The sequence below is a fragment of the Larimichthys crocea genome, chromosome XIII (genome assembly GCF_000972845.2).
Source record: "Larimichthys crocea isolate SSNF chromosome XIII, L_crocea_2.0, whole genome shotgun sequence".
NCBI lineage: Eukaryota > Metazoa > Chordata > Actinopteri > Sciaenidae > Larimichthys > Larimichthys crocea.
In genome coordinates this window covers 9,223,901-9,250,339 of record NC_040023.1, presented here as the reverse complement: position 1 = coordinate 9,250,339, position 26,439 = coordinate 9,223,901, and the positions used below count along the sequence as shown (strand labels likewise).

Below are 26,439 nucleotides of genomic sequence, written 5' to 3'. Positions count from 1 at the left end.
GGGTAGAAATGTAAATATGTGTAGTGATAAACAATCGACAGGTGACCCATCCAGTTTGTTATTTGCATCAAAATAAAATGGATGAGATTAGGGCAGTTTCTTTGCATTTTTTTTTATTATTTATGACAGGTGTGCTGAATATTGATAACACATTAACATAAAGAGCAAGATGTAAACAACCACCTCCTTTTTCTAGACTGAATGCTAATGCAATAAGGTCTCTTATGTATTGTTGTGTAGTGTTGACAGTTTCCAGCTTAGACAGCAGGGCAAAAGGCTCCGACAGCCATTGGTCCATGTCTGCTAGATCCTGTTGTGATGTGTCACTCTGAGGAGTAGGAAGTTAGAGGCTCAGAGGAGAGTGAACAGGAGTGGGAAGGAAAGTGTGTGTGTATGTGTGTGTAAAGGAGGCAAGATAGATGAGAGACGTTAAAGATGAATGACATTAGACGTGCAGAGACGGAAGGGACAGAGGGAAACAGAGACAGAGACACACCTCAAAAGAGCGAGATGAGGAGAAAGACTGAGACTGAGACCACACACAGAGTGAACAGAGTGGAGAGAGGCAGACAGCTGCAGGCCACTGACCTGTCAGTATGGTTGACACACATTAGCCTTCTTCTCCCCCATCACCTAAAAAAGTGCACACCTTTCACCTGTCTTCTCTCCTCTCCTCTCCTCTCCTCTCCTCTCATCTCATCTCCTTTCTCTCCTCTCATCTCCTCTACTCTCATCTCCTCTCATCTCCTTTCTCTCCTCTCCTCTCCTCTCCTCTCCTCTCATCTCCTCTCTTCTCCTTCCTCCTTTCTCCTGCTTCCTCCTCTCTCCTCCCGCAGAGCCTGTGGTGCAGGAGCCTCCTCACTCTCAGTACAGCCCTTTCATCCTGGTCTCTAACCTGCGAGCTCACCTGTACGTCGCTCTGGAGAAGAACGCCTGGCTGCAGAAGCGAATCGAGGAGTTGGAGGAGGAACGCAACTTCCTGCGCTGTCAGCTGGACCGCTTCATCGTCAGCATGAGGAGTCCGGAGGGTGAGGAGGAGGAAAATATGTGGATCAGACGTGCATGTTAATTTATTTATAATGTTACCAGTCAAACATTTCCATGCAGTGACCGAGTGGTGTGCAGATCCTCAGCGTGGGGTGAAGGTCCAGCCTGCCAGCTCTCCGTCTCCTCCCTCCCCCATGACCACCAGGTCAGGGATGACCCTCAAACGCGTGCAGAGACCAGGACCGCGGACCCGCCGCAGCACCGCCATCCCTGGTGAGGAAACTCTGACTCTGTGTTTTCCTTCTTCTGTTCTTGTTTTATTAATTCATGTCCAACTCTTCACGGCTGCAGTGAAGCAGGAGTTTCACCTGGAGGAGGATAAATACTACACCGAGGACGAGTACGTGGAGGAAGAGGAGGAGGAGGAGGAGGAAGACGACGACTCGTCGGCGGAGAAGGGGTCAAAGAAGAAAGGCAGAGGGCGAGCCGGCGGGGAGCCGAGGATGAAGATGAGGAGGATCTTCAGGATCACCCACGGGAGGGAGAGGCAGCGAGGTGAGGGACAGAGAACCATCCATATACATAATATACATGATTCAAAACATCAGTTTTCCACCACATTTCCTCTGCACTCTCACAGTTAAAGACCCGGACGGCGTTCTGATTCGCTATAAGAAGATCCTGACCACGTACCAGCGAGTGAGAAGCATGTCCCGAGCCTTCCAGATCCACGGAGTCGACAGAAACACCATGGCCTCCACCTCCCCCATCGCTGAGCTGCTGCTGGTGGCTCCAGAGAAGGTCTGAAACTAACTAAATCAACAACGATGATGATTATCATGAATGCAGCAAAGATCCAAACTTTTATAACTTCTCATAGATGTTTTACACATGATGCATGTGCATTGAAAAGCCTGTCCTCCTTTGAACGATGTAATTTCAGGTACATAACAGTAAGCATCTAAAAAAAATTGAAATAAGTTTCAATCCAGGTTCGAAATATTGTCAGTCAAGTTTTCATAAACTTTCCTGATATTTATCATGCAGGTAATTGTGTGAACCGATCATAAAAAGTCAACCGGAGCTGAAAGAAACCGGCAACTTCTCCGCACTGAGTTCACTAGTCTAACCCTCGTGATGTCCTCCACCTTTTGTCCTCTGGAGTCAAAAATAACCCCGCCTGGTTTGACTGTTATTTAAAGAATAAAGTATAAATTAACAATCACACCTTCAGTCTTACTTCAGTCCAACGCATTGCCACAAATCTTTCCCTTCATTTAGACCTTGTTTACATAGGGCTGGTGTAATAAATAAACTCATAAACTGTCAAGAAAGGCAATATTCTTACACTTTTTTTCATTATTAAACAGAAAAATACGACCGTGAATTCAAGTTTCTCTTTTACCAAACTAAGATTTGCTTAATTACCGTGTAAACTCGTCGTAAACATGTGTCAACAATCACCAGCTCTGGTTTGGTCGATATAAATCCTAATTTAACTGAGTGAGATGTGAAAATATTCTGGTGAAATTACTGTTTTTGTTAAAGGAGTCTGGTATGGTGACTTTAAAGAGAGTACGTCATGTTGTTGACCACCGAGTGGCAGCAGAGACACTGAGCTTTGTTTGAGTCCTTGTGCTCTGAAGATCATCGTTAACGTCACAATCTCCTTCAAGGTGGCCGAGGTCGGAGAGTTCGAGGCGTCGAAGGAGAAACTTTTGGATTACGCCCGGCGCTGCTACAAGACGATGGACGAGCCGACGCACACCAAAGTCCAGACCATGAAGAAGACTCACAAGCTGCTGCCGATCTCCTACAGGTTCAGGAACTGACCGACGAGACGTTTCCACACGAAACGTTCAGATAGTTTCACTTTTTATTTTTAAGATTTAAATATTTGCCAACAAGCTTTTTGATTTATTTAAATACCTGTGACTTTTTCTTTATTTATTGTGCAGCTGTTACAGTTGGCAGGATTATTATTTCTCTGTAGTTCAGCTGTGATGATGAAGGAGGAGGTTCATCTCAGGAATTAACAGATGTTGACACATTTATAGATCAGAAGCAGTTAAACTGAAATATTTAGTTTTTTTGAGCCCAGACGATGTCGGATTTTGTTTTCTATCAAAAGAGAGATATTTATTTTCTTTATTTTGTGATACTGCATTTTGTAAAATTTGTACATTTAATATGTATTATGGAAAGAGAATATTTTGGTCATATCTCACGCCTAAAATTTATAAATATATATATATTTTTGAGCTGGTTGATTTTTTTTTTGGTGTAATTTTGCATCTTATGCAAAAAAATAAATAACTTTAAATGTGATTGTTTTTGTTTTGTTTTGTTTTTTTAGCGATTCACAACATAAAAGTTCAGCATTCAAATGATAACATTAGAAATGATACCACTAACTGGCTTCTAGTTTAGGCCTGGTATATATACATAAAAACTCTGACTGAAGATCCAATGAAATTCAGATGATGTGATCAGTGTCTGAAGAGGACACTGACATATTTCTCATGTTTTTATGGCAGCTCGCAGACTGCAGCACCCTCCTGTGGAATAAAGACGTGATGCACAGGCTCACTGGTTATGATAAACTGCTGTAATACAGACAGTGTTGGGTATAGTTACTTTGGAAAGTAGTTAATTAGGTTACAACCTTACCATCAATTAAAAGTAATCTGTTACGTTACAGCATCACCTATGAACAAAATGAACGCGTTAGAGTGCTCATGCGTTACCACAAATTAAAAGCCGTTTGCATTTATTTATTTAGAAGGAAATCTTCATGCTGCAGCACATAAATACATTTTAGACAATAATGTGATTCCAGCTTTGTGTCAACACGTTGTGTGTCAGCTCCATGAAGAAATGTTCATCCCAGTTTGGTGTGAAAGAACTCGGCTGGTCTGCACAGAACTCGACCCCTATGAACTGGAGCTGGAGTCAGACCTCATCATCCATCATCAGTGTTAATGCTCCCGCAGCAGGTTCAAACATCTGGTGGACAGACTGAAACCAGGAGAACGGAGGCAGTTTTAGTTGCAGATTAATACTCAATGAAAAAATAAATATTCAACTAATATTAGTGTAATGTTTCAGGTGTCATACTTTTGCATAATATTTATCTGTATATTGACTGTTTTACTTCATTTTGTGTGTCTGTGGATTTCAGCAAAAGATATAATACAATACATACAATACTGAAGCCAGTGTGACAAGCCACATCTTACCTGAGTTATGCTCATGTTGTTGAGCTTTAAACTTACTTCTCCTTCATTTTGTTCTGCTATCTATTTATATACATACTTATTTATTTTTCCTTATTTATTCTTTTTTTCTATTTAATACCACTTGATTCTATATATATATATAATCCGTATCTTTAATTTATATCTGTTTATATTATTAATGTTATAAGTATTATTTGTATTAGTTATACATTTGTTATAGTATATATATACTGGATGTATAACATTCTGTGGCTTTGAAAATATACAGACACCTTATCAGATAAATGGTCTTTTCTCTCTGTATATATATTTATATATATATATATATATATATATATATATATATATATATCATTAGCGAGAAGAGATAGATTATATATATAATCTATCTAATACTAATAATATAAAATCTCTCTCTTAATATTTTGTGTATGTGGTGTGTGGTGTGGTATATGTATATTATAATTACGGCTGTTTATGTAACGGCTGTTTTATATATATATATATATATAATATATATCTATATAATATATTATAGATATATATAGTATATATATTAGTACTTCTATAGAGAGAGAGAGAGAGAGAGAGAGAAGAGAGAGAGAGAGAGAGAGAGAGAATATATAATATAGATAGGCAAAGAAAGAACTCAATTTCCCAGAACACCCTGCGACCAACAGAAAGGGAGGGGGGAGGAGGAGGGAGAGGGGGGCGTGAATCAAAACTCAGTTTCCCCTTTGACCTTTCCGAGCGGTCCAATCATAGCGCGAGTTCTCCTGGAAGTAGTAGAAAAAAAACAACGTCTGTCGACAGACAGCGCGGCTCAGCCAATGGGAGCACGGCCGCGGCCGCAGCCGGACCAATCACAAAGCGAGGTGGGCGGGCCTCGTGTCCAACACGGGGCTCGGGAGGAGGAGGAGGAGGTGTTCCTGGTAGCCATCTTGGATGTGCGGAGTGATTGTTTAGCGAGAAGAATTGGACATTTTTGTTTCATGTCAGAGGAGAAACAAACGTTACACGGAACCGTTACCGAGCCACCGGGACCCGGACACCGAGGCAACACATCGCTGCTCGGAAAAATCCAGGTAAAGCAGCCGCAGAGCTGGAGGGTGATGAATTTAAGCGGCTTCCCTCCTCTCTCTCTCTCTCTTCTTTCTCTGTTCAAGTCTCGCATCAGACAGCGCAGCCGGCGTCCGAGCCGCTGCTGCCCCGGGCTCCGACAACTTGTAGTCCCGGTGTTAGAGCTCCAGACCCGGGAGGAATCTTCACTTCTCCAGCCGAGCTCCGGGAGAGTTAGTCCAGGATGCTACAAAGCTTCACCTCCTAAAGATGCCACCTTTGTTTATAAACATCCCGGGATAACTAATGTTCGGCTCGGTTTGGAGAACAGCCGCATGGTTCGAGTCCCCCCGTCGGTCCCAGCTCTGCTTATGTTTGACCACGAACTGCCCGGGAAAAGTGTCAGAAAGTGTGTGTGTGTGTGTGTGTGTGTTAGTGTTAGCAGGAGGGGGGCCTCGAGTCCAGGTGTGTGTGTGTGTGTTAGCAGGAGGGGGGCCTCGAATCCAGGTGTGTGTGCGCGCGTGCATGCACCTGTCTGGAAAAGTAACACTAAAGCTCATTTTATGTTTTTCTTTTCTATGTTGAGTTCAACATGTGATGCAGCTGCAGAGCTCCAACATGCATGTGGGCTTTGTTCAAGTTTATTTATTTGATTCACATGGCTGCAGGCAAAAAGTAATTTAGGTTATTAAGGTTTAAGTAAAAGTTTGTTGTTGTTTTTTTTGCATGCATTTCAACACACACACATGTTTAGATAGATAGACTTTATTTATCCCAAGCTGGGAAATTACAGACAACATATATAGACAACATAGGAATAAAAAATACAAAGAACAAACTATACATAATCAAATATCAAAATAGCAATAGTAAATAAAATATATTGTACAAAAGCGTATACAGTAAATTGTTGATTTAGTGCAAAGTATGTACACAACCTTGCACAGAGTCTCTATGGACTGAGCTACTGCCGCCCTCTTATTATTATTAATTAGTAATTAAATGTGGTGTGATACATTTATTAATGACGTATCACAGCTATCATGCAACGCCAACACGTTACACACCGACCGGCTTCTTCATTTAGGTACATTTAATGCTCCACTACAACATAATTAAGTGCCATAATATAACGCAGTCCAGTTTAACATGACTGCAGACTACGACCTCAGTAATAAATATAAGACTTAAATTAATACCTCTCTGAAACATTATGAGCTTCATAAAAGTTTAATTTATGGTGCATGTGTACCGAATGAAGCCGACCGAACTCGTCTTATGAAGGTGTTATTACACCTTTTTTAAAAAGTGTAAACTCCTTCTCCTGCTTTGTTGCCATTGGTTTACACCACATTGAAGACTTGCAATCCAACGGCAACCTCTGTAAAAAAAAACTGCAGTTCCTCAAACGTCCACTTGAGGCTGGCTCCAGAAGTGAGTCAGTCTCCATAAGTCCCCATGTTAAAAACTTCACAGCAGAAATAAACATGTTTACAGCCTGGTACAAAAAACTGTTTTGGTCTCTATAGCTAATTTCCCCGTTCATGACAACTGTACTGAGGGTGAATTTATATACAACTCACCTGTTCACATTATATTAAGGCTTAAAGTTATGCAGGATTAAGAGAGCGGACGCTTTGATTGACAGGTGGGTGCTGTTACCCAGGCTTTATTCAGTCCACCTCAGGTCTGCTGATAATACACGTCTTTACCCATTTTTGCCGTCGGACAGTGCCGCAGATTTTGAGCTTCAAAGCAGCTCTTTAGAAACCTCCATTCTTAACTCACCACTACATCATCGACAGAATCACTTTGGAGGAAAGGGAGAAAGTAGATCTGACTTGTTTCTGTCAGTATTCCTGAAGTTAAAGTCAGTCGTACATGTTGTCCTTCACGTTCTTCCTGCTTCAGCAGGAATGCGTGCACAGTCAGCACAGTTAAAGATCTTTTTTTTCTTTTTTTTTTCTCCTCCCCTCTCATCAGAAGAAAACATCTCCTGAAACTCGTTACTGCACGGAAAGAAAAACAAACATTCATTAGTGTTTTTTTTATTTTAGAAATATTTGTCTCTCAGGTGAGACTTTAACAAAATGCATGGCAGTATAGCGTCTGTTGAGAAACATTTATTTACCTTAACGCTGCCAAGACGGCAATCGATGACAGACTTTACACTGTGGATTTCAAAAAGGTTAATTTAAAAGTTTTTAGAATATTTTGGGAGATGATTAGAGTAGATAATGTAACAGGTATTTTCTCTTTAAGGACACTCAAACGTCTGCAGATTAGACAGTGCATCGTCATCTGATGTAGATTTTTATCCCTGAATAAAGTTTTTGTCTGGTGGAGTCTTCTCTGTGCACGTTTGCTTTTTGTTTTAACCACTGACAGTTCCCTAACCCCAAGACCTGAGACTGACTGACCCCTGGTTTCTCAAACAAGTCACCTGTAACATCACCCACCTGTCAATCAACAGGTGAACAGGTGAGTTCTGACTCACTTCTGGAGCCAGCCTCAAGTGGACGTTTGAGGAACTCTGCATTGACTTCAATTCACAATCACGAGAGTCGTTGCTTGGTTGGCTCACAGTCTAAAACTAATATTGGTTTATTTTTAGTGTAATTAACCAGGAAACGTTCCCGATCAGCGGACCAGGTGCCAGAACGTTCTCGGGTTGAACCCGTTAAATCGGCGTACGTACATGTAAAACAGAGCTATCTGAACCGTAACCTCTGCTACGTACTGAACTGTACAACCAGCTTCTGGATTAGAGTCACCACGACTGATGCCAGCATCAGACTGAACGGAAACCTCCGCCTGTAAACAATCGTAATCGTTACGATTGATTTCGTGGTCCGGTTTCTTGTTTTTATCGTCAAACCTATCACGTTCAGATATTTCCAGCCGCTGCAGCTGCAGAAAAACGACTTATCAAACATAGACATCGACAATTCCTTGGTGCAGATCAGGAAATGCATATGTTTACAACAGTGATGCAGCTGAAGTGTGTTACAGTGAGGGGAGATGGGAACGAGCTATTAAACGCAACAAGTCCAAACTTGTTCTGTGAGGTTGTAAAAGGTAGATATCGAGCAGGCGCCTTCAGGAAATATGAAAGTGTCTTCTTTTAGTTACAGTTAATCCCCGTCAGGACGCTTTTGGAGGATAAAGGTCACCTCTGATTTTTTTAAATAAACTAATAAATTGTCTTGTGTTTTCTGCAGTGAAAGAAGGCATGAAGACATCATCCTAGTCATCAGTCATGGCCGATAAAAGGAAACTTCAAGGTGAGTTCACACAGGAGGATTTGTTGTGGTCTGATCAGGTGCCAGGTAGGTGAGTTATCACACAGGGAGCGCCACAACTGCAGCAGAGAGTGTTTCAGGGTCTTAATGTTGATTGGAAAGTCCCCATGTCAGATCTCCGTGACGGACTCCACCCGTCTGTAGGTTAAAACAAAAACCGTTGTGATCACACCTCTCCACACTCCGTGTGTTTCTGTTTTTACTTTCACAGCGCTCGGTTAAAAAAAAAGAGAAGCGGGGCCTCGTAAACAAATGTCACATGCTCTCACAAGCAGCTTGTTTATTTACCGAGTTGTGTAAGCTGTCATCCTGCCCGGTTAGAGTTTTTTTTTTTTTTTTTTTTGGCTCCAGAGGGAGTCGGAAATAAATCAGATTTTTTGGGTCGTGTCGCTTCTGCTCAAACACGATGGATTTACCTAAGCTCTCTGCCGCTTAAACAGCTTCTCTGGTGTGCAGTGTGAGTAACAAGAAGCTGAACAGGAGAAGAGGTCCTGCACAGATGAACAGAAACTTTTGCTTTAAGGTGCCACCGTGGTTCATAGACGCTCACCTGAACTATGAGTAAAAAAAAGTCCAGTTTAAACCAGCTTGGCTCTTTTACAACAAATCTCTGTGACCATTTTGTCACCCAGTGTGTTTTTAATAATGTAAGACCAAAGAAAGAAACAAATCCTCACATTTGAGAACCAGAAAGTGTGAAACTTTTTGATTTATTTGCATGAAACAATTCTTGTTAAAAGCTAACATTTCCGTTGATCGACAAACTGTTGATTGAGTAATTGTTGCGGCTCTAGTTTCAAAGTAAGTGTAGCTCATTGAGAAGTAAACACACACACACACACACACACCTCCAAACATGAAACTACAGCGCTGTGTGTCCATGAAACTTAGTGAAGCAGACATCATCATGACAAATGACACAAACCAGCATCCAGATTTTTATAGTTGTGGTATCAGGTAGAAGTCGGATCGGTTAAGCGTACGTTCATACAGGATCTGGTGCTGTGGCGAAAAGGCAGGTTTGCAGGGATGTCTGCCAGAAAACGCAGTGACCAGAAGGAAGTTGAGCCGGATTCAACGTTTGGAAAAACAACCGACCAAACATCGATCAGATCAAGCCTGAAATGTGTCTAAACTCTGATGCTCTACCTGTTGTGCTCTGACTGTGTTTATTTGGAGACGAAGAAGTTTAATTCGGTTTGAGAGAACGGGACCGAGCATTGGTTGAGAGAAATAAAAAGTTATTTTCTGATTGTTTCACAGCATTTGAGCACAGATAGACACAACCTCAGTGTAACAACAGCACCTGATCCTGTCTGAATGTCCCCTAACTATCGTTATTATATCGATCTTTCAAAGTCCGTTGTTGGTCGACCTCTCGTGTTTAGATTTTTCAGTTGGAAAAGTACCTAAAGGCAGGTTTCTGTTTGTTTTCTCCTCCTGTGTCGGTCTGTTGGCAGACAAACGTCTGTTGATGATGTTGGCACACTGCTTCAGGTTATATCCGACTCCTCTGTTCTCAGAGCGTTTTTTAAAAAAGATTCAAACAATGCGACCGTTCCCCGCGTTGTTGACTGATGTCTGAGGATAATGCATCCGAAGCTCCGCGCTCACCACAGCCAGCCTCTGTAACCCAACACAGAGCTTTGTGTGAAGGCAGAAAACCTCGAGGCGCCGCTGTCCTGCGCAAACTCTCCTTTAACTTTGATGTTATTTTCAGCAGACGTCTGTCACCGCAGGCTTTCCGACAGGACGGACGATCCCCCGGCAGCGTCGCTCATCTCTTCACGTGAGCTCCCGCGCCTGTCATATTAAAAACATAAAACATCCTCACAAAGAAGAACAGATGAGGCACGAGCATCGACTCGGCTCTGTCAGATTGTAATGTATTATTACTTTGATCTAAAAATAACACAGTGTCTTAACATCGAGGCTCGTTTACGGACAAACTCAAACTAGACACCGGCTGCTCCGTCTTTCCTCGGTCAGAACAATATCAGGACTTTCAAAAGTGTCTTTAAACCTCGAATCTCTGATTGTCATGTCAGAAATAATCTTTCATTTTGTGACCCTGGTTCTTCCCGTCCCGTCCCGTCCTGCCCACAGATCCCAGTTTCTCCTTCAGCCTCTTACCTTAATATCTCCTGTACTCTATAAAACAACAAACTTTAGTCTCAGTTTCTCCTCGTAAGACCGCAGATGTGATTCAAACTCGGCAATAAAAGATTCTGAAACAACTGAAACAACAAATCTTGTAGAGTCCGTGTAGCGTGAACGTAACGCAGGTCTCAACTCGTCTCATCCTGAAACTTTGCTCTGACGTTAAATATGACAATACCCACCTGAACTTGTGCTGCGTGTAAACTAACCCTCTTTATCACGTGATGGTCGGATGGTCAGAGGTAACGTGTAAGAGAAAACCCTGGATGGATGGATGGACATTATAATCTACTATGGACTAAGAAAACACAAAATAACGATGTTAATGCAGCAACCACAGATTTTATTTGAAAGTCAACGTAACTGCTGAAACATTTGAAATGATTTATACAAATAAAAACATAATATACAAACAGATTTACACATTTAAATCTTATAAAACGTTGATATTCTTTTTCCACTTGCTCAGCATCTCCTGATGATCTGTCTCCGTTCACCAGCTGATCTTTTTTTTTTTTAGGCTCTCTACTTGTTTCAGCTGTCGACAGAGACAAACTGACAATGTGTGCAAACTGTGACCGAGTCGGCGTTATCGCGTTATCAACATTATGCTGCTGAAAATATCAGATTATGAGCTCGAGAGGAGACGAGCGATAAACATTTACTGCACGCGCAGAGATAAACTGATGCCGTCATGTTCACGTCCTGCTGCCGAGTGTTTATTTGTGAGCGCTTTTTTTACAACATGCATATTTTACGAGACGTCAAACGCGATTTATAAACGCCTCGTTGTTAACGTGGAGTCAGTTTATGTAAGTGTGATGTAAAATGGGATCAGCCCGGTGGCCTGTTTTTAAAATTACAAGGTGTGTGTGTGTGTGTGTGTGTGTGTGTGTGTGTGTGTGTGTGTGTGTGTGTGTGTGTGTGTGTTCAGGTCTCGGCCTGTTTTGACAGGTTCCTGTTCACTTTTAGGAGATTAGTGTAATTTGTCTCGTTTCACTAATCCTGTTATTCTGCTCCGCCAGGTGAAATAGATCGATGTCTGAAAAAAGTAGCGGAGGGAGTGGAACAATTTGAAGACATTTGGCAAAAGGTAAGAAAGGACCGTCGTCTTTAATCAACCCCAAAGATCATCGAGCTCCACTGTCTACCTGTAGCACATTAAATAGTCTCCGGTTATTGAATGTCCTTGTATGTTGCCTCCGCTCTGCCGCCCGTACGCTCAGGATGATCCAAACTTTTCTCATCTGTCGTTCCCCGTTGGTGGGACGTTCTACCAGCTCCTACAAGATCAGGGGCGTCCCTCTCTACCTTCAAGAGACCCAGCTCTTCAGAGAAGAGCTCTGGGCATGATAAATCTATCTAGAGATGAGTTAGAGCCGGTAAAGTAAGAGGTGGCGTCTGTTTTGATGTTCAGGAACGGCTGTAGGAGACTCAAACATCCACATTCGAGAAGTTATTGTCAATAAATTAAATTGATATCAAGTGAAATATATGTTATCATATTTGTGTTTTTATTGTGGAATAGACATGACAAAACTACGGAAGATTTGGGTTGTTGATAGTAGATTTATCTACGACGGCAGCCACCTTTTTTAGACCGACGTCTGTGCCGCTCACTTCGCTGCATTAATTTAATTTCTCTGACTGTTCTCCAGTCATAGTTTAAAAAAAAAATCAACTATCATCACCAGAGAAGATACAAAAGCTCACGACCCAGATAATAAAGCCAGTGGTTAATTAAAACGGCGCTTGGCCCGGAGATAACCGCAGCGCAGAGGCTCAGAGTGACGATCTGTCGGACTCATAAAGAGGCAGAGAACTGTTAACAAAGATCCCAGCTGCCCCTTTTTCCTTCATTATCTTCTATTCATCGCATTGCTGTGGCTGTGTTTAAGTTCGTTTGACTTCGTAGAGGTTCATTTATCTTAGAAACCCTCATGTTTGTGTTACTTTCATCGTCTTAATGCTTATTTTAATGCACAATTCGTCTTTGTTTTGCCCACAGAGATCAGAGTTTTTCAAGTCGAGGTCGTTTTTTGCACCAGAACTTGTTTGATCCTCTCGTTTTTTTCCTTTTTTCTTCTTCACAGCTTCACAATGCAGCCAACGCGAACCAGAAGGAGAAATATGAAGCAGACCTCAAGAAAGAGATTAAAAAGCTACAGGTAAACACAGAGAGAGACGCTTCACAGATGTCACAAAGCTTCTGCAAATGCTGACGGGGCTCAGATCCTCTCAGGGTTTAAGTAACTAACAGGAGCGTTCGGGCTTCGATGGGAACATTCAGAGTCCATAAAGCTGCTACCTTTGAAGCAACAGGATTTATCTGTCAATGTAAACATCAGCCTCACGACACAAACACTGTTTTCACAGCAGAGTTTGAGAGTTTCTGACCACATCACGGACGCGTAGCTTCCTGTAGCGAAGGCGATAAGTCTACTTTACACACCTCCAACGTACTCACAGATAGTTTTCTCTGGTTCTCATCTCAGGATGTGTCGGTGTTTCTTCAAACCCTTCTGCCGTGCTCATGACGCAATAAGCGGGCAGGTGGTGAATTATTAAAAACCGGCCTTTCCTAGTCGTCTCTGCAAAGGATGTCTGCCACCTTGTGGGAAGTACAGGTAACTCTGCAGAGTCGAGTTGTCCAAATTCGCCTTTTTTTTTCAGCGAAATCTGTCGCTCAAACAGGTGAACAGTTGTCGAGGAAACATAAAAGCAGTCAGAGGACATAAAGAACGACATCAAGTGCTCGTAAAATGAATAAACAATAAAAATCAACCTGTCGTAGAGGAAGAGGACGTGATTTCAGATCACCTGTAAAGACATGTTGCCATTTTGAGGGCCTGAAATTTGCTGATCTGTTTAACCTGCACACACACAGTGTGAGTATTAAATATCATCATGGTCAGCTGGAGGCAGCGTGTGCTTCATCTCGATGTTACCATGAGGACCAAACCAAGCCAAGCCTGTTGTCGACTGCGTGAAGTTCAGCATCCATGACTGCTGAAGACGAGTCTCTGCACATAGTCACTGATGCATCTGTATCTCTCTTCTTCTTCTTCTTCTTCTTCTTCTTCTTCTTCTTCTTCTTCTTTTGGTTCCTCAGCGTCTTCGAGACCAGATCAAGACGTGGGTGGCATCCAACGAGATCAAAGACAAAAGGCAGCTAGTAGAAAACCGCAAACTCATAGAGACGGTGAGTAGAAACCGAACAGAGCAGAGGACAGGAGAGGGTTTTTATTTGTCTTCAGGTGTTTATGAATTAAATCTATCGTATGTTCCTCATTGACACGGGTAACAGAGATGCATGGATTCAACTTATTGACAGAGATTGATTAATTTCCTGTTCAGTCACGACCTCAGAAACTGCAAAAAATTACAGTTATTGCAACTTTTAACTGAATAACTTCAGTTTTTCTGACTTCATCACGAGCTAAAAGATTACCTGCAATATATAAATACAGAAATATTACTGTTATTGTTAGTTATTAAAGGTCCGCTGTGTACAGAAAATGCTCAAATCACCTGAAAATATGATTTTGTAAGCTTAAAATGAGACTTGTATATCTACAGACTGAGTCCGGCGTGTTTCTACAGTAGTTTTAAGTTTTACCTGTGGTTCATGCTACTGTAAAAAACACACACAGCTCCTTCAACTTTACCGTTAACGTTGTGAAAATGTGCGTCTGAATTCACCACGCCGGGTTAAAAACACATAGAAACAACTTTTAAAAGATGCCCCAACAAATCCGTCAAAAGTGGAAGATTTTCTGTTTCTCTTAATTTTCTGCAGCAGCTGGAGAATCCTGAATGATCCGACCGCTGAATGGATGTAATGAAATATCTGCTCTGACAGCCAAGCACGACTCGAGAGCTTGAGCTCGATATCTGTCACTGTGAATTCCCAATATTTTGACTTCCTCTGTAAAGTTAGTTTCCCTTTCACGTTTTCGTTTAACGTGCGCGCTACTTTGTTGTTTTAACTCCTCGAAGTCTCTCGTAAAGTTTCCAGAGTCCGCCCTGTAGGCACCAATAAAAAATGTTTAACAGCTCATTTTCAAACACTCTTAAATCAAACTGAACTTGAAGAAGCAGCTCACCGACCCCTGGAGAAAAAATATAAAATACAATATGAACAGAGAGCGTCTCTTATAGCGAACGTCTTCATTTATTTGGGATAAAATCGGGCTCATGTGAGCGCCATCTCTGGGTCTTTATCTCTTTGAGTGAGCCACTTCTACCAACAAAGTTCAGCTCAGACTTTTCCGGTAAGTTTAAAGGAATATTTTCATGGCTCAAACGTCCAGAGAAACATAATCTACGTTCGGTTTCCCTCCTTGAAGCTCAGTCGAAAGCTGTGGGAGCTTCATCCGCATCTGAAACTCATCAAGACGTTAACTTAACGACATAATGTGTCTTTAAAACGCAACGAGCTCGAGGGGGGTTGTGCTGAGTCATTCTGATCCAGAGCTTTTCTTTTCTTGTTAGACTTCTCGGGCGGTTTAGCTCGTGCAGTGACAGAATCGACATCTACACAAACTTCAGTCACTAAAAAATCCAGTTTTTAAATACATAAATGATAAAATAATTCCCTTTAAATCAAGAGCTGCACCCAGGAGACGCTCATTACGGCGTTCTTCATGGCGAGCTGGGAAACATGGGAGCTGGTCCGACATCCAACACCTGTTCTTGAGCGTAACTGCCAGACCGCAGAGCCACATGAGCCTTTGATGAGGGTTATTGAGATGGGCTGAATGTGAGCCACCTGCCCGCACAATGAGGGACGAGAGTGACTCGGCAGCTCCCTCTGATCTTGATGAGCTGGTTTCTCATCCCGAGGCTGCTCTTCAGGACTTCCTGCGGTTTTGTTGGCTGACCTGAAATTATACGTTAAGGTCCCCGAGAGAGAGAGAGAGTCCTGCAGGAAGCAGCCCGGCGTTTGTTAGAAACATCCACAGTCTGTTGGATGTTTACGCGGAGATGCAGGATGTGCTGCGATGAATCAGCCTCGTAAAATGAGCGTTACAGTTTAGAGAGCCTCGTCCTCGAGAGTCTTTAAGGCCTTCAGACGTGTGTGAATAGAGTTCAGCAACCTTGAGTAACAGACCGAGCGACTTTATTGAGCGCTGTGCCGAGTCCTTTTTATACTCCAGCTTTGTTATTTAAGAACTGAGTGGAATAAAAGACAGAGAAACTATTTATTTCCTCTCATTTGCAACAGATTTTTATCTTTATCTTTCTGCTTCTTTGTAGCAGTAACAATGTTTGTGCTCATAAAAGAAAATAAAATCTGTGCAGAAACCTTAAACGTTAAACTGCCGTGCTGTTTCAGTCTGGTTGTGACTAAGATATCTGTTAATAAAAATAAAGATTTAGCTAATAAGTTCGTGAACTTCACGTTTATTTTTAAGCTGATTGGATTTGTGACTCAGCTGATGGATCCAAACATTTCTAATTCTAACTCGTATTTAAAAAAAGATCGATGTAATCATTTCCAAAAGTCACAACATGTTTTTATCTAATGAAATATTCCTCTTGAGACCATGTTAGTCGACCTTTAATCTTTAAAAACAACATTTCTCTCATAAACGAGGTACACACCTGTATTAACGCGGTAAACACCTGTATTAACGCGGTAAACACCTGTATTAACGCGGTAAACACCTGTATTAACGAGGTACACACCTGTATAAACGAGGTACACACCTGTATTAACGCGGTACACGCCTGTATAAACGTGGTACACACCTGTATTAACGAGGTACACGCCTGTATTAACGAGGTACACGCCTGTATTAACGAGGTACACACCTGTATTAGCGAGGTACACGCCTGTATAAATGCGGTACACACCTGTATTAACGAGGTACACGCCTATATTAACGAGATACACGCCTGTATTAACGAGGTACCAGCCTGTATTAACGAGGTACACGCCTGTATAAACGAGGTACACACACCTGTATAAACGAGGTACACACGCCTGTATTAACGAGGTACACACGCCTGTATAAACGAGGTACACGCCTGTATTAACGCGGTACACGCCTGTATTAACGAGGTACACGCCTGTATTAACGAGGTACACGCCTGTATTAACGAGGTACACGCCTGTATTAACGAGGTGTACGCCTGTATTAACGAGGTAAACGCCTGTATTAACGAGGTACACGCCTGTATTAACGAGGTGTACACCTGTATAAACGAGGTACACGCCTGTATTAACGAGGCGTCTAACGGCTTCATTCAGTTAATAAATGTAAACTTCAGATGCTTTATTTTATTACAAGTTGACTTCCAGTGTTTAATTTAATTCGTTTATTTACACTTTATATTTTTCAAGATGTGGAGAAATGTTTTTAGTGATGAGTCAGGTGATGCTGAGTCGACCAATCAGATTGCTTCGTCAGGACTGCTTGTCGTATAATTGATTTTTTTTTTACAATGTGATCCACGTTTATCAACAAGTACAGCTATTGATTTGTTTCTGTGTGTTTGTGTGTGTGTGTGTGTTTGTGTGTGTTTGTATCGGCTTGCAGCAAATGGAGCGGTTCAAAATAGTGGAGAGAGAAACCAAGACGAAGGCGTACTCGAAAGAAGGTCTGGGCCTCGCCCAAAAGGTGGACCCGGCCCAGAAAGAGAAGGAGGAGGTCGGCACGTGGCTAACGGTGAGCTGTCCGTCGAGTGCCAATAAAAAAAGCACCAAACACTTTATTTTATTCTGCTTTTAGCTTCACTCAAACTGTGCAAACGTTGAGGATTTAAATCCCCTGATTCATCAACAGTCACGTGATTCGGGTTCAGCCCTGATTTGTCGTTGAGAAACTTGATTTGAGTCAGAGAAACGAGCGCAGAGGTCGGAGGCGACTTCTGTTTTTGAAGTTGTTGTGTGAAGCTGTTTTAAACATAAACCTGGAAGTGAAAGTGACAAAAAAGCAGAAACAAAACCGACATTAAGTCAAAATAATGTGTCAACTTTCTCTAGAACCAAAACCTCATTAAAGGCACCGATACATTAATACATCACGGCTGGGTTTTGTCTACATGAGGAGAAAACTTTTTAATTTAATCTTTCTTTGTGAGATGAAGTTGAGTGACTTCATTCATTCACCGTTCCTCCTCTCCGCGATGACTCCCTCTCGTTGTCTCCAGCAGCATAGACACATGAGTTTGACGTCATTACTTTGCAACGCGTGTCGGGAAACATTCAAGCAGCGATGAAGTAATTAATAAACTCGGATGCGTGTGATTCTGATGAAATGGGTTCCTGACTCTCATCCCTACCTGTGCTCCGCCTTCAGAACAATAATTAATTAAAGAAATATCAGACTTTTTTAATCCTTTAAGTCATTAATCGAACAAAATTACCAAAATATTTTCTGGTGTCATCTTCTCATATGCGTCAGTTCATGTTTTAGACTGTAGCTTTAACCACAAAAACCATAACTGGCAGAAGAATAATGAAAATAACTGTTAGTTACTCGTTTCTTTACGTCTACGTGACCCGTATGTTTCTCATGATTTAAAGTTTTGAAAGTTTTTCTGGCAGTTTTGTCACATTAATGATCAAATCACATCCAGACCTAGTTATAACGAGGGCCTGAACCTGACAGTTTGTTTCATTATCGATGAATATATTGTCAGTAACGAAGTGACGAAGTCTTCACGTTGCTCTTTTTGTTCACTCTGTTAATAACTTTTCTTCCCGTCTTTCTTCCAGAATACGATAGACACGCTGAACATGCAGGTGGACCAGTTCGAGAGCGAGGTGGAGTCTCTCTCAGTCCAGACGAGGAAAAAGAAAGGAGACAAGGAGGTCAGTTTGTTCTCCTCTCTGATCCGTTCACTTGTTTCCTCTCCTCGCCTCCTGCTTCTTCTTCTTCTTCTTCTCTGTTTATAGCTGACACAGATCGCTCGCTCGCCCGGTTGGTCAGCTGGCCCTCGGCCTCGCAGCGCTCCTCTTTTATCTCCCTCTCCTCCGCTCTGGTGGAGAGGTGAGATAGTGTGTCCTCCATTTATCTTCAGCGTCTGCTGTGACGAGGATAACCTTGCTGACCACGTCTTTCACTTTCTCTCTTGCTCACTTCACTTTAAAGTCCTCTCCAGAGGCCTCGGATATCGAAATAGCTCTTTGACTTTATCCCTGACGACCAGCAGGTCCGGCGAGCGACCTTCATACTTTCATACCTGCAATGTCAGAAGAAGACTCGCAGGAAATGTTTGCACTTTCTCTCTAATCAGCTTGTATTTGTTTTTAAAGCCTTTTTTTTTTCTATAAATGAGACCCAGAGGAGTTTTTTATTTTCGTCTGTTGCCTGTGAAGTTTAGCTTAGCCGGCCAAAAGCGTAGGACCGCGTCCCTCTGCGGAGATCAGCAAATAAAAACACCCGAGTGCTGAGATGAATTTCTGGTCTGCAGCTCCTCAATGACTAAAACGTCAAGGGCAACAAAAACAAAGAAAAGTCCTGACAGACAAATCAGAGTCCTGATTTTGTTTTCTCGAACATGCAGGGAAGATTAAAAAAAAAAAAGAGCTACATTCATTAGTTTTATCTTTTTTATTCATATTTTTTCATGTAAAACGACAGAAAATGTCTCTGAAATCTGAGGATTTCTCTCTTTGTATCAGATTAAACTGAATTTCTTGACAATTTAAGACACTTAAAGGTTTTTGGACGAACATTTTCTGACATTTTATAGATGAAAACAATAATTGTTGGTCGCAGCCCTCACATAAACACCGACATGCATTTGCACGCACGGATTAAAAGTAAATGTTTTCTTTGCATTGTGTGCAACTCTGCAGCTGTCGATGATAAATCTGAATTTACCGGAGTTTGTACAAAGCCTTAATTTAAATCAGAATGTTTTCGAGGTTGATAATGTGCTTAAATTTGATCATCCTTCCTCAAAAAACATCCGATTTAAAAAAAAAAAAACGAATCATTTATTCAAACCAAACTGTTAAAACGTTAAATTAAATAATCCCCTCGCTCGGTGTCGCCTGTTGTAGATAAGTTCGCTATTGATTGGTTTCTAATAAATTATATAATCACTGATCAAAACATAGAATCAGAGTTAACAGCTGGTAAAATAAGGGTCTCAGTAAGTGTCACACACACGAGCGACATAAAGCGGCAGCTGCATTTGTCAGCAGTTTACTTCACTGTCCATCAGGAAACTCTGTAAATCACAGAGAGTTGAAGACGGAGCAGCCGGAGGACATCAGAGAGAAAAACCAGAAAACATTTTCTCCATAAAATATGATCCAGTTTCACCAGAATCAGTGAAACAGTTGGTTGTGTGTGACGTACCCGGAGCTCAAAGTTACAAAGAATCTGTTATTTAATGTTAGAGAAGTTTCAAGGTGTTGCTTTAAATGAGACTTCGGACACACCGTCACATTGAGAGTTCAGATTCAGCCTTTTCGCAGCCTGCGTGCACTCAGAGACCGCCTCATGTTCCTGACATGTGCTGCCGCAGCATTAATATGTGCTGTGATGAAACATTAACATGTTCCACTAATGCAGCAGCAGCTTTAACAGCATCTAAAGTGTTTGTCCTGTGTGTGTTTTTACAATCACATCAGCTCGCACCGAGTTACACGTGAACTCCCTAACACTTTTTGGACCTGAAATATGACAAAAAAACAAAAAAAACCTGACACTTTAAGTGCTTCAGAACATGCATGAATTAACTGTGGAGGAGAAGAATTAAATATTGAAGTCAGAAGTGGTGCTATGTGATGCATGAAGCCATAAAGTGCACATGTAGCAGCACCTTTCACGTCTGTTTGGTTGTACTTTTAAAATCTGAACACGCTTTCTCTTGCTTTTGTTTTTAAAATGTTTCCCCATGAATCATTTATGAAAATTGTGTTTTACATTGGAATAAGGTTCCGTACAAACCCAGCATGTTAAATGTAAAGAGTTTAATCCCAAATATTACAGTTAAAAAGTGTTTTATTATCAACATATAGACCAAAGATCCAAACTCTTTAGTTGTTCAGGAGCTTGTCATCATGGCTCGGTGTGGTTTTATTATCTGGAAAATCTGTTTTAATCTTCTCCTCCGTACTCGTCGTGCAGAAGCAGGACCGGATCGAGGAGCTGAAGAAGTTCATCGAGAAGCATCGGTACCACATCCGGATGCTGGAGACGATACTGAGGATGCTGGACAACGACTCAGTGCAGGTGGACGCCGTCAGGAAGATCAAGGTTCGCTCAAAGACTTTTTATTAGACAAATAAAGTCGTCAAATAAATGTAGATACTCAAGTAGAAGTACCTCAAGATACATAAGAGCAGTACTTTTAGAGTCACATGCATGGTAGCACATCACGTGTAAATGTGTCGTATGAATTAACGCCTCTGTTCTCCTTCGTTGTTTCTTTACAAAGGATGATGTGGAGTATTATCTAGACTCGTCTCAGGATCCAGACTTTGAGGAGAATGAGTTTCTATACGACGACCTTGACCTGGAAGACCTCCGTAAGTAGACATGGAGCTGCTAAGTCACGATTCACGCAACTGTTTAGTTGCACACAGAGAAAAAAACGTGTGAAATAAGGCAAGAAACACGTGAGGAAAAGGTTTGTCACACGGCTCCTGTCGAGGAGAAAACACGAGTTAAAACTTCAGTACAAGAGGCGACATGATGGCAGCTCTTTGTGGTTGTTTAAGTTTAGTCGAACTACCTGTGACCTCTACATATGGACACTGAATCAAGTGCAGAACTCCAACGTTGCATATAGAAACCAAAGTACAAGGTCTATTATAGCTTACTGAACTAATAGAGGAACTAAAATATATAAATATATATAAATATAATCTGTACAGCTGCACAGTTTGTTCACCAGATTGTGTTTACAGCATGCAGATGTGGTGAAACAGCTTAAAAAGAACATTAAAACATGTTTGTTTGGGTTATAACTGCATATTTTCAGAGTATATATCTACGACTAATCTAAAAAGTGAAGGTGTAACTTTTCTCTCAGTAACTACACGAGTATTTACGTTGTATAAGTCCTTCCTCTGACACTCTGTCGCTGAACTCTTCTCTCCTTTTTTCTTCTCAGCAGCTCAGGCGCTGGTCGCAACCTCCCCACCGGGACACTCGCACTTGGAGGACGAGATCTTCCAGCACTCCAGCAGCACACCCACCTCCACCACCTCATCTTCACCCATCCCCCCGTCGCCTGCCACTTGCACTACGGTAAAAAAAGTTTTAAACTTGTTCTTTTTATCCTCTGACCTGAAAACGCTTCAGAAACTAATTTTTCCACCAAAAACAAACAGATTATCTCGTCATCAACTTTTGAATTCAGGGCGAGAATATTGTAATATTTAGTTCCTGGAAATCAAACCCATTGTCGCGTTCGCTTCCAGTCAAGACAGGTCAATATCTAAAATATAAATGTGCGATAATTGCCTTTGTATCTGCCATTGTAGTGCCCTGCCATCTGCTCTTATTGTTCCGCTCCGCCGTCATTATATCATCTGTTCTTCCTCTCCACCCACACGCAGTTTGTAGCGAGAGTAGTTATTATAGGTCTGATGTGTCTGAATAGAAGGCGTGATTTGGTTAAATGCTGCTGACATGAAGTTCGAGCATGAAAAGGAACGTCAAGGACGGGATGACGTGATTGTTTAAGTTTTTAATTATCAGAGAAGTTAAAGAAGCGAGAGCCGGTCAGCACGACGGCGACCTTCTCGCCTCGGCAGAAAAAAGCTCTTTGACGAGAGTTTGGCTTCTTTGAAGAACGACGGCGGTTCACTTGTTTCTTTTTCCGGTGGTCTGATGTCGTTTTTCATTTGTTTTTTTTCAGGAGAACTCAGAAGATGACAAGAAGAGGGGACGTTCAACAGACAGTGAAGTTAGTCAGGTGAGTCTAAAGATACTGGGTCAAATTTATATTGATTTATATAACTTCAATTATCAGCGGTTGAGCGACGTAGACAGTGAATGAGTGTTGAGAGCCTTTCGTCTATTTTTATGATATTTTAGAAAACAAACAAAAATAATAGATATATTTAAATTCTTATCATTACCTATCATTCACCATTACATGCTTGAGTTTAATTTAATTTATTTAAGCAAAAAACAACAGGAAAGAACAATAAATTAAATTAAAATGTTTTAATGTCTTCGTCTCTCCAGTCGCCTGTGAAGAACGGAAACCCCTCTTCCTCGTTATCCTCTTCCTCCTCCTCCTCATCTTCCTCCTCCTCGTCCTCTTCCTCTTCTTCTTCCTCCGTCTCGGGACTGACCTCCTCCTCGCTGGTCTCTATGGCGATCATCGCCGTGGGAGGAGGCGGCGGCGGCGGCGGCGGCAGCTCTGGGGGCAACAGTCATCACGGCAACTCGGGGGGTCTCCTCTCCAACACTTCCGCTGGCAGCTACAGCAACGCCACCCAGCAGCAGCCGCACCCGTCAGCACAACAACAACAACAACAACAACAACAGCAACAACAGCAGCAACAACAGCAGGCCAAAAACTTAGTTAGCTCCCCCTCCTCAGCTCCCATCTCCAACCCCATCACCTCCACCAACAGCCACCTGGCCTCCTCCACCTCTTCTCCACCCAACGTCAGTACACAGGGGCTCTTCACTTCAAGCACCCAGTCGCAGGTTCTGTCGGGGCCCCCGCCGACCTCCAATAGTCTCAGCCTCAGCCTCGGCCTCTCGCTGGGGAAAGGCGGCATGTCCGGCTCCATCACCACCAGCCCGATGTCCTCGAGCCTGGGCCTGTCAGGGATGCCGGCGTCCCTGAGCAACGTGGCGAGCCTCCTCTCCAGCTCCACCCCGGCGCCCTACGCTCAGGCAGCTGCTTCGGGCGCGGTCGGCTCCGGCTTACCGGGCTCTCTGGGCGGCGTCATCACCACGTCGACCAACAGCTCGCTGGGCTCCATCGGCAGCGGAAGCATCACAGTCGGCGGGCCGACGTCCTCAAGTGGAGGTCTGCTGGGCTCGGCGCCGGGGCTGACCAGCATGGGATCGAGCATTCTGGGTTTGAGTTCTGGTCAGTCGGGGCTGCAGGGGTCGTCCCTCGTGTCACTGAGCCCGGTCGGAGGGTTGGCGCCGGGTAGCGGGGTAGGAGTCATCGGGAGCAACGGAGGCAGCTCGGGATCAGTGGGGAGCGGAGTGGTCGGAGGAAACTCGTCGCTGTCCATCAGACCGCCGAGCCAACAGAAGCAGAACGGTAGCACGAGTGAGTATCTGATTACTTTCAATCAGTGATTACTCGTTATCGTTTTAATGACGAGGATTTCTGGGTTGCTCGGACTCTTTGAGATTTATTTTGGCTCTTGTGTTCGACTTATTGGCTTCACAGGTTACAGCGCCGTGTTAGCAGACAGCCCGACAGACTCCGCCCTCAACAGTGCCAGCCAATCACAAAGCAGCCAACCCTCGTCTTTGACCTCCTCAGCCATTCAGCCGTGAGTACGATGCAGCAGGTCATGTAGAGTTATGGGAACATGAACAAATCTTATAAATCCTTCATCCTCTCTCGTTCTCCTCCAGTAAGGACACTGGTCCCAGTTTACTGGGCTCTTTGAGTTTGTCGTCCAGCTCCCCGTCACCGGCTTTCTATAGCGAGGCCAAGACGGTGAGCGGCAGCAGCCTGCTGAACGGACCGCTGTCTTACTCACAGTCCTCCGACATCATCAAGGTGAGCAAACGACGACATGCCGAACACGAGAAACTCTCTCTGTCGTTCAGACTTTGAACTTCACAGCTGCTATTTTTATTACAAATGTTTGTCAGGAACCTAAATCTCTTTTAAAAGTTCAAAGTCCTTCGTAGTTTCAAACAAACATTGTAGACTACTGAACATAAACCACATGCAACGTGGTTCGGTTACACCAAACAAAACAAAAACCTCAACAGTGAGTCATAAACCCTCGCTACACTAACACCAGAGTAATTACTGAATCACTGCTGCCCTCAAACAAACACTGTGATGAACCTGCAGGGGCAATGAAACCACAAACATGGGCTACGAGTTAAAAAACAGAACTCGGTCAGGGTTCCCGCTTTTTTTTTCCAGCATGTGCTCGGGCGTGTCTGTTTGTGCTGAACATAACAACTCAGGAACTAACTTTATTCCACTGATTAACCGTCTTCATCGATCCAGGCGCTCCCTCACTCTCGTTCACTGTCTGTGGCGCTCAACCAAAACCAAATTCTTCGTGTCTCTGTTTTGCAGCCAGACTCAGATTTAGAAGCTGCTACATGAAATAAACAAAGTAGAGTGGGCTTTGATCTGAGCCTGTTGTGGCCGCCGATCAGACGATGAGACCGGTCAAACCTCCACAGTCAGCATCTAAACTCTGATACTCTATCGACTTTGTGTATTTCATGAAACAGCTTCTAAATCTGAGTCTGACTCAAAAATAGAGACACAAAAGAAGTTTAATTTGGTTTTGGTTGAGCTGCACAGACAGTGAATGAGAGTGAGGGAGCGCCTGTGTCGATAAAGCCGGTTAATGACGCTTCACCATGACATTTATCAATCACAACAAGTGTGATCATTAATAGGCCGTATGCATGTAGATATATGACCATAGCTTCTCTGAGAATATGTCCGTATAGAGTCTGCTCAGTTTATTGCACCGACAGTCGAGTTTCAAAATAAAAATAGCTGAAATATGATTAGAAATGTCTTCACAGTATTTCCAGGATATTTCCAGGATATTTCCAGGTGTCTCTATGACTGGAAAACTTAATTCAGCTTCCCAAAAGCGGAAAATAAGAATCAGGTCCTCGAATCGCCGAACAGCAGGTTTGTTCATCGTTTTAATTTCTCGACACAGTTTTGTGTTTGCAAATGATTCTCTCCGCAAAGAGAACTTGATATCCTAAATCTCCACAGACTGTTAATTTGCAGGCAAACACGTTCAACACTGTTTATGCCTCCGCTATGATTTAATTAATGCTGCCAACGGTGGAATCCAAGCGGGAGATTATCAGCGGCGTCTTTGTGGCTGTTTGTTTGTTTGTTTCAGACAGACGAAACTCTGAGCAGAATAAAGAGACGGAGCATCACAAGTTTGTTCTGCAGCTTCAGTCGCCTCAATTTGACCTCTGAGGAAACACCTGAGATCACGTGTTTGACTCTTTAAACACTTCACCGTGTCAGAAAATTCATCTCAAATTGATTCGGTTAACTTTTATTTTTCACACAGTAACCCATGACTGTGAATTGTGGGACTTCATACGCAGTCGTATGCGCTTTTTCTAGTCGTCCGACCTTTAAGTTGCACAATGCCAGCGACCAATGAGAGGAGTGAACGTGAGCTCAGATTGTGAGCGACGTTTCACAAGCCGCTACACTAAAAGTCAACACAGATCTCTGTCCCTCTCTGTCTCTGTTGCAGCATAAATCAATTTTCTAATCATCTGAACAGGTGATAAGGATATTTAAAGCAAACAAGACGAACCTGAGCTCAGTCTGGATAGTTCACAAAAGCCAGATGAAAATGTGAGCACCTTTACGCGTGGAGAAAGAAGAATCACAGAGTTTGGAAACCAAAATGACGTTTTAGGAATAGTTCAAAACTTATAGATCAAACAAACAAACTGAATAAATGAATACATTTTTAAAAAACTCAGATACAGGACATGAAAACAGACAAAATCTCATGAAGCGACACCTGAAATGTTTTCCACATTTTCTGGAAGTAG

The 26,439-nt window shown here is 42.5% G+C and overlaps 2 protein-coding genes across 8 annotated transcripts in view; both read left to right on the top strand.

Annotated features, from left to right (window-relative positions):
* LOC104924402 (coiled-coil domain-containing protein 106) overlaps nt 1–2,870 on the top strand; it is an 11,349-nt gene extending 8,479 nt beyond the window's left edge. Inside the window, exons 3-7 of one of the 2 annotated variants that reach the window (XM_027286406.1) lie at nt 837–1,028; nt 1,126–1,260; nt 1,339–1,542; nt 1,628–1,788; nt 2,664–2,870. In XM_027286406.1, the coding sequence (XP_027142207.1) occupies nt 837–1,028; nt 1,126–1,260; nt 1,339–1,542; nt 1,628–1,788; nt 2,664–2,819 (848 nt within the window). In that variant the 3' untranslated portion in view covers nt 2,820–2,870. Of the gene's footprint in view, nt 1–836; nt 1,029–1,107; nt 1,261–1,338; nt 1,543–1,627; nt 1,789–2,663 lie in introns of both variants that reach the window. The other variant, XM_019253946.2, reaches the window with a different exon arrangement.
* Nucleotides 2,871–5,130: 2,260 nt separating this feature from the next.
* Nucleotides 5,131–26,439, top strand: part of cnot3b (CCR4-NOT transcription complex, subunit 3b) — a 28,515-nt gene continuing 7,206 nt past the window's right edge. The window contains exons 1-15 of one of the 6 annotated variants that reach the window (XM_027286405.1): nt 5,131–5,311; nt 8,507–8,569; nt 11,773–11,840; nt 12,841–12,915; nt 13,860–13,949; nt 17,293–17,421; nt 18,474–18,569; nt 20,842–20,970; nt 21,152–21,242; nt 21,830–21,966; nt 22,580–22,636; nt 22,912–23,962; nt 24,077–24,191; nt 24,277–24,424; nt 25,761–25,892. In XM_027286405.1, the coding sequence (XP_027142206.1) occupies nt 8,545–8,569; nt 11,773–11,840; nt 12,841–12,915; nt 13,860–13,949; nt 17,293–17,421; nt 18,474–18,569; nt 20,842–20,970; nt 21,152–21,242; nt 21,830–21,966; nt 22,580–22,636; nt 22,912–23,962; nt 24,077–24,191; nt 24,277–24,424; nt 25,761–25,877 (2,328 nt within the window). In that variant the 5' untranslated portion in view covers nt 5,131–5,311; nt 8,507–8,544 and the 3' untranslated portion in view covers nt 25,878–25,892. Of the gene's footprint in view, nt 5,312–8,506; nt 8,570–11,772; nt 11,841–12,840; nt 12,916–13,859; nt 13,950–17,292; nt 17,422–18,473; nt 18,570–20,841; nt 20,971–21,151; nt 21,243–21,829; nt 21,967–22,579; nt 22,637–22,911; nt 23,963–24,076; nt 24,192–24,276; nt 24,425–25,760; nt 25,893–26,439 lie in introns of those variants that run through there. The other 5 variants (XM_019254376.2, XM_019254368.2, XM_019254358.2 and 2 more) reach the window with 5 other exon arrangements.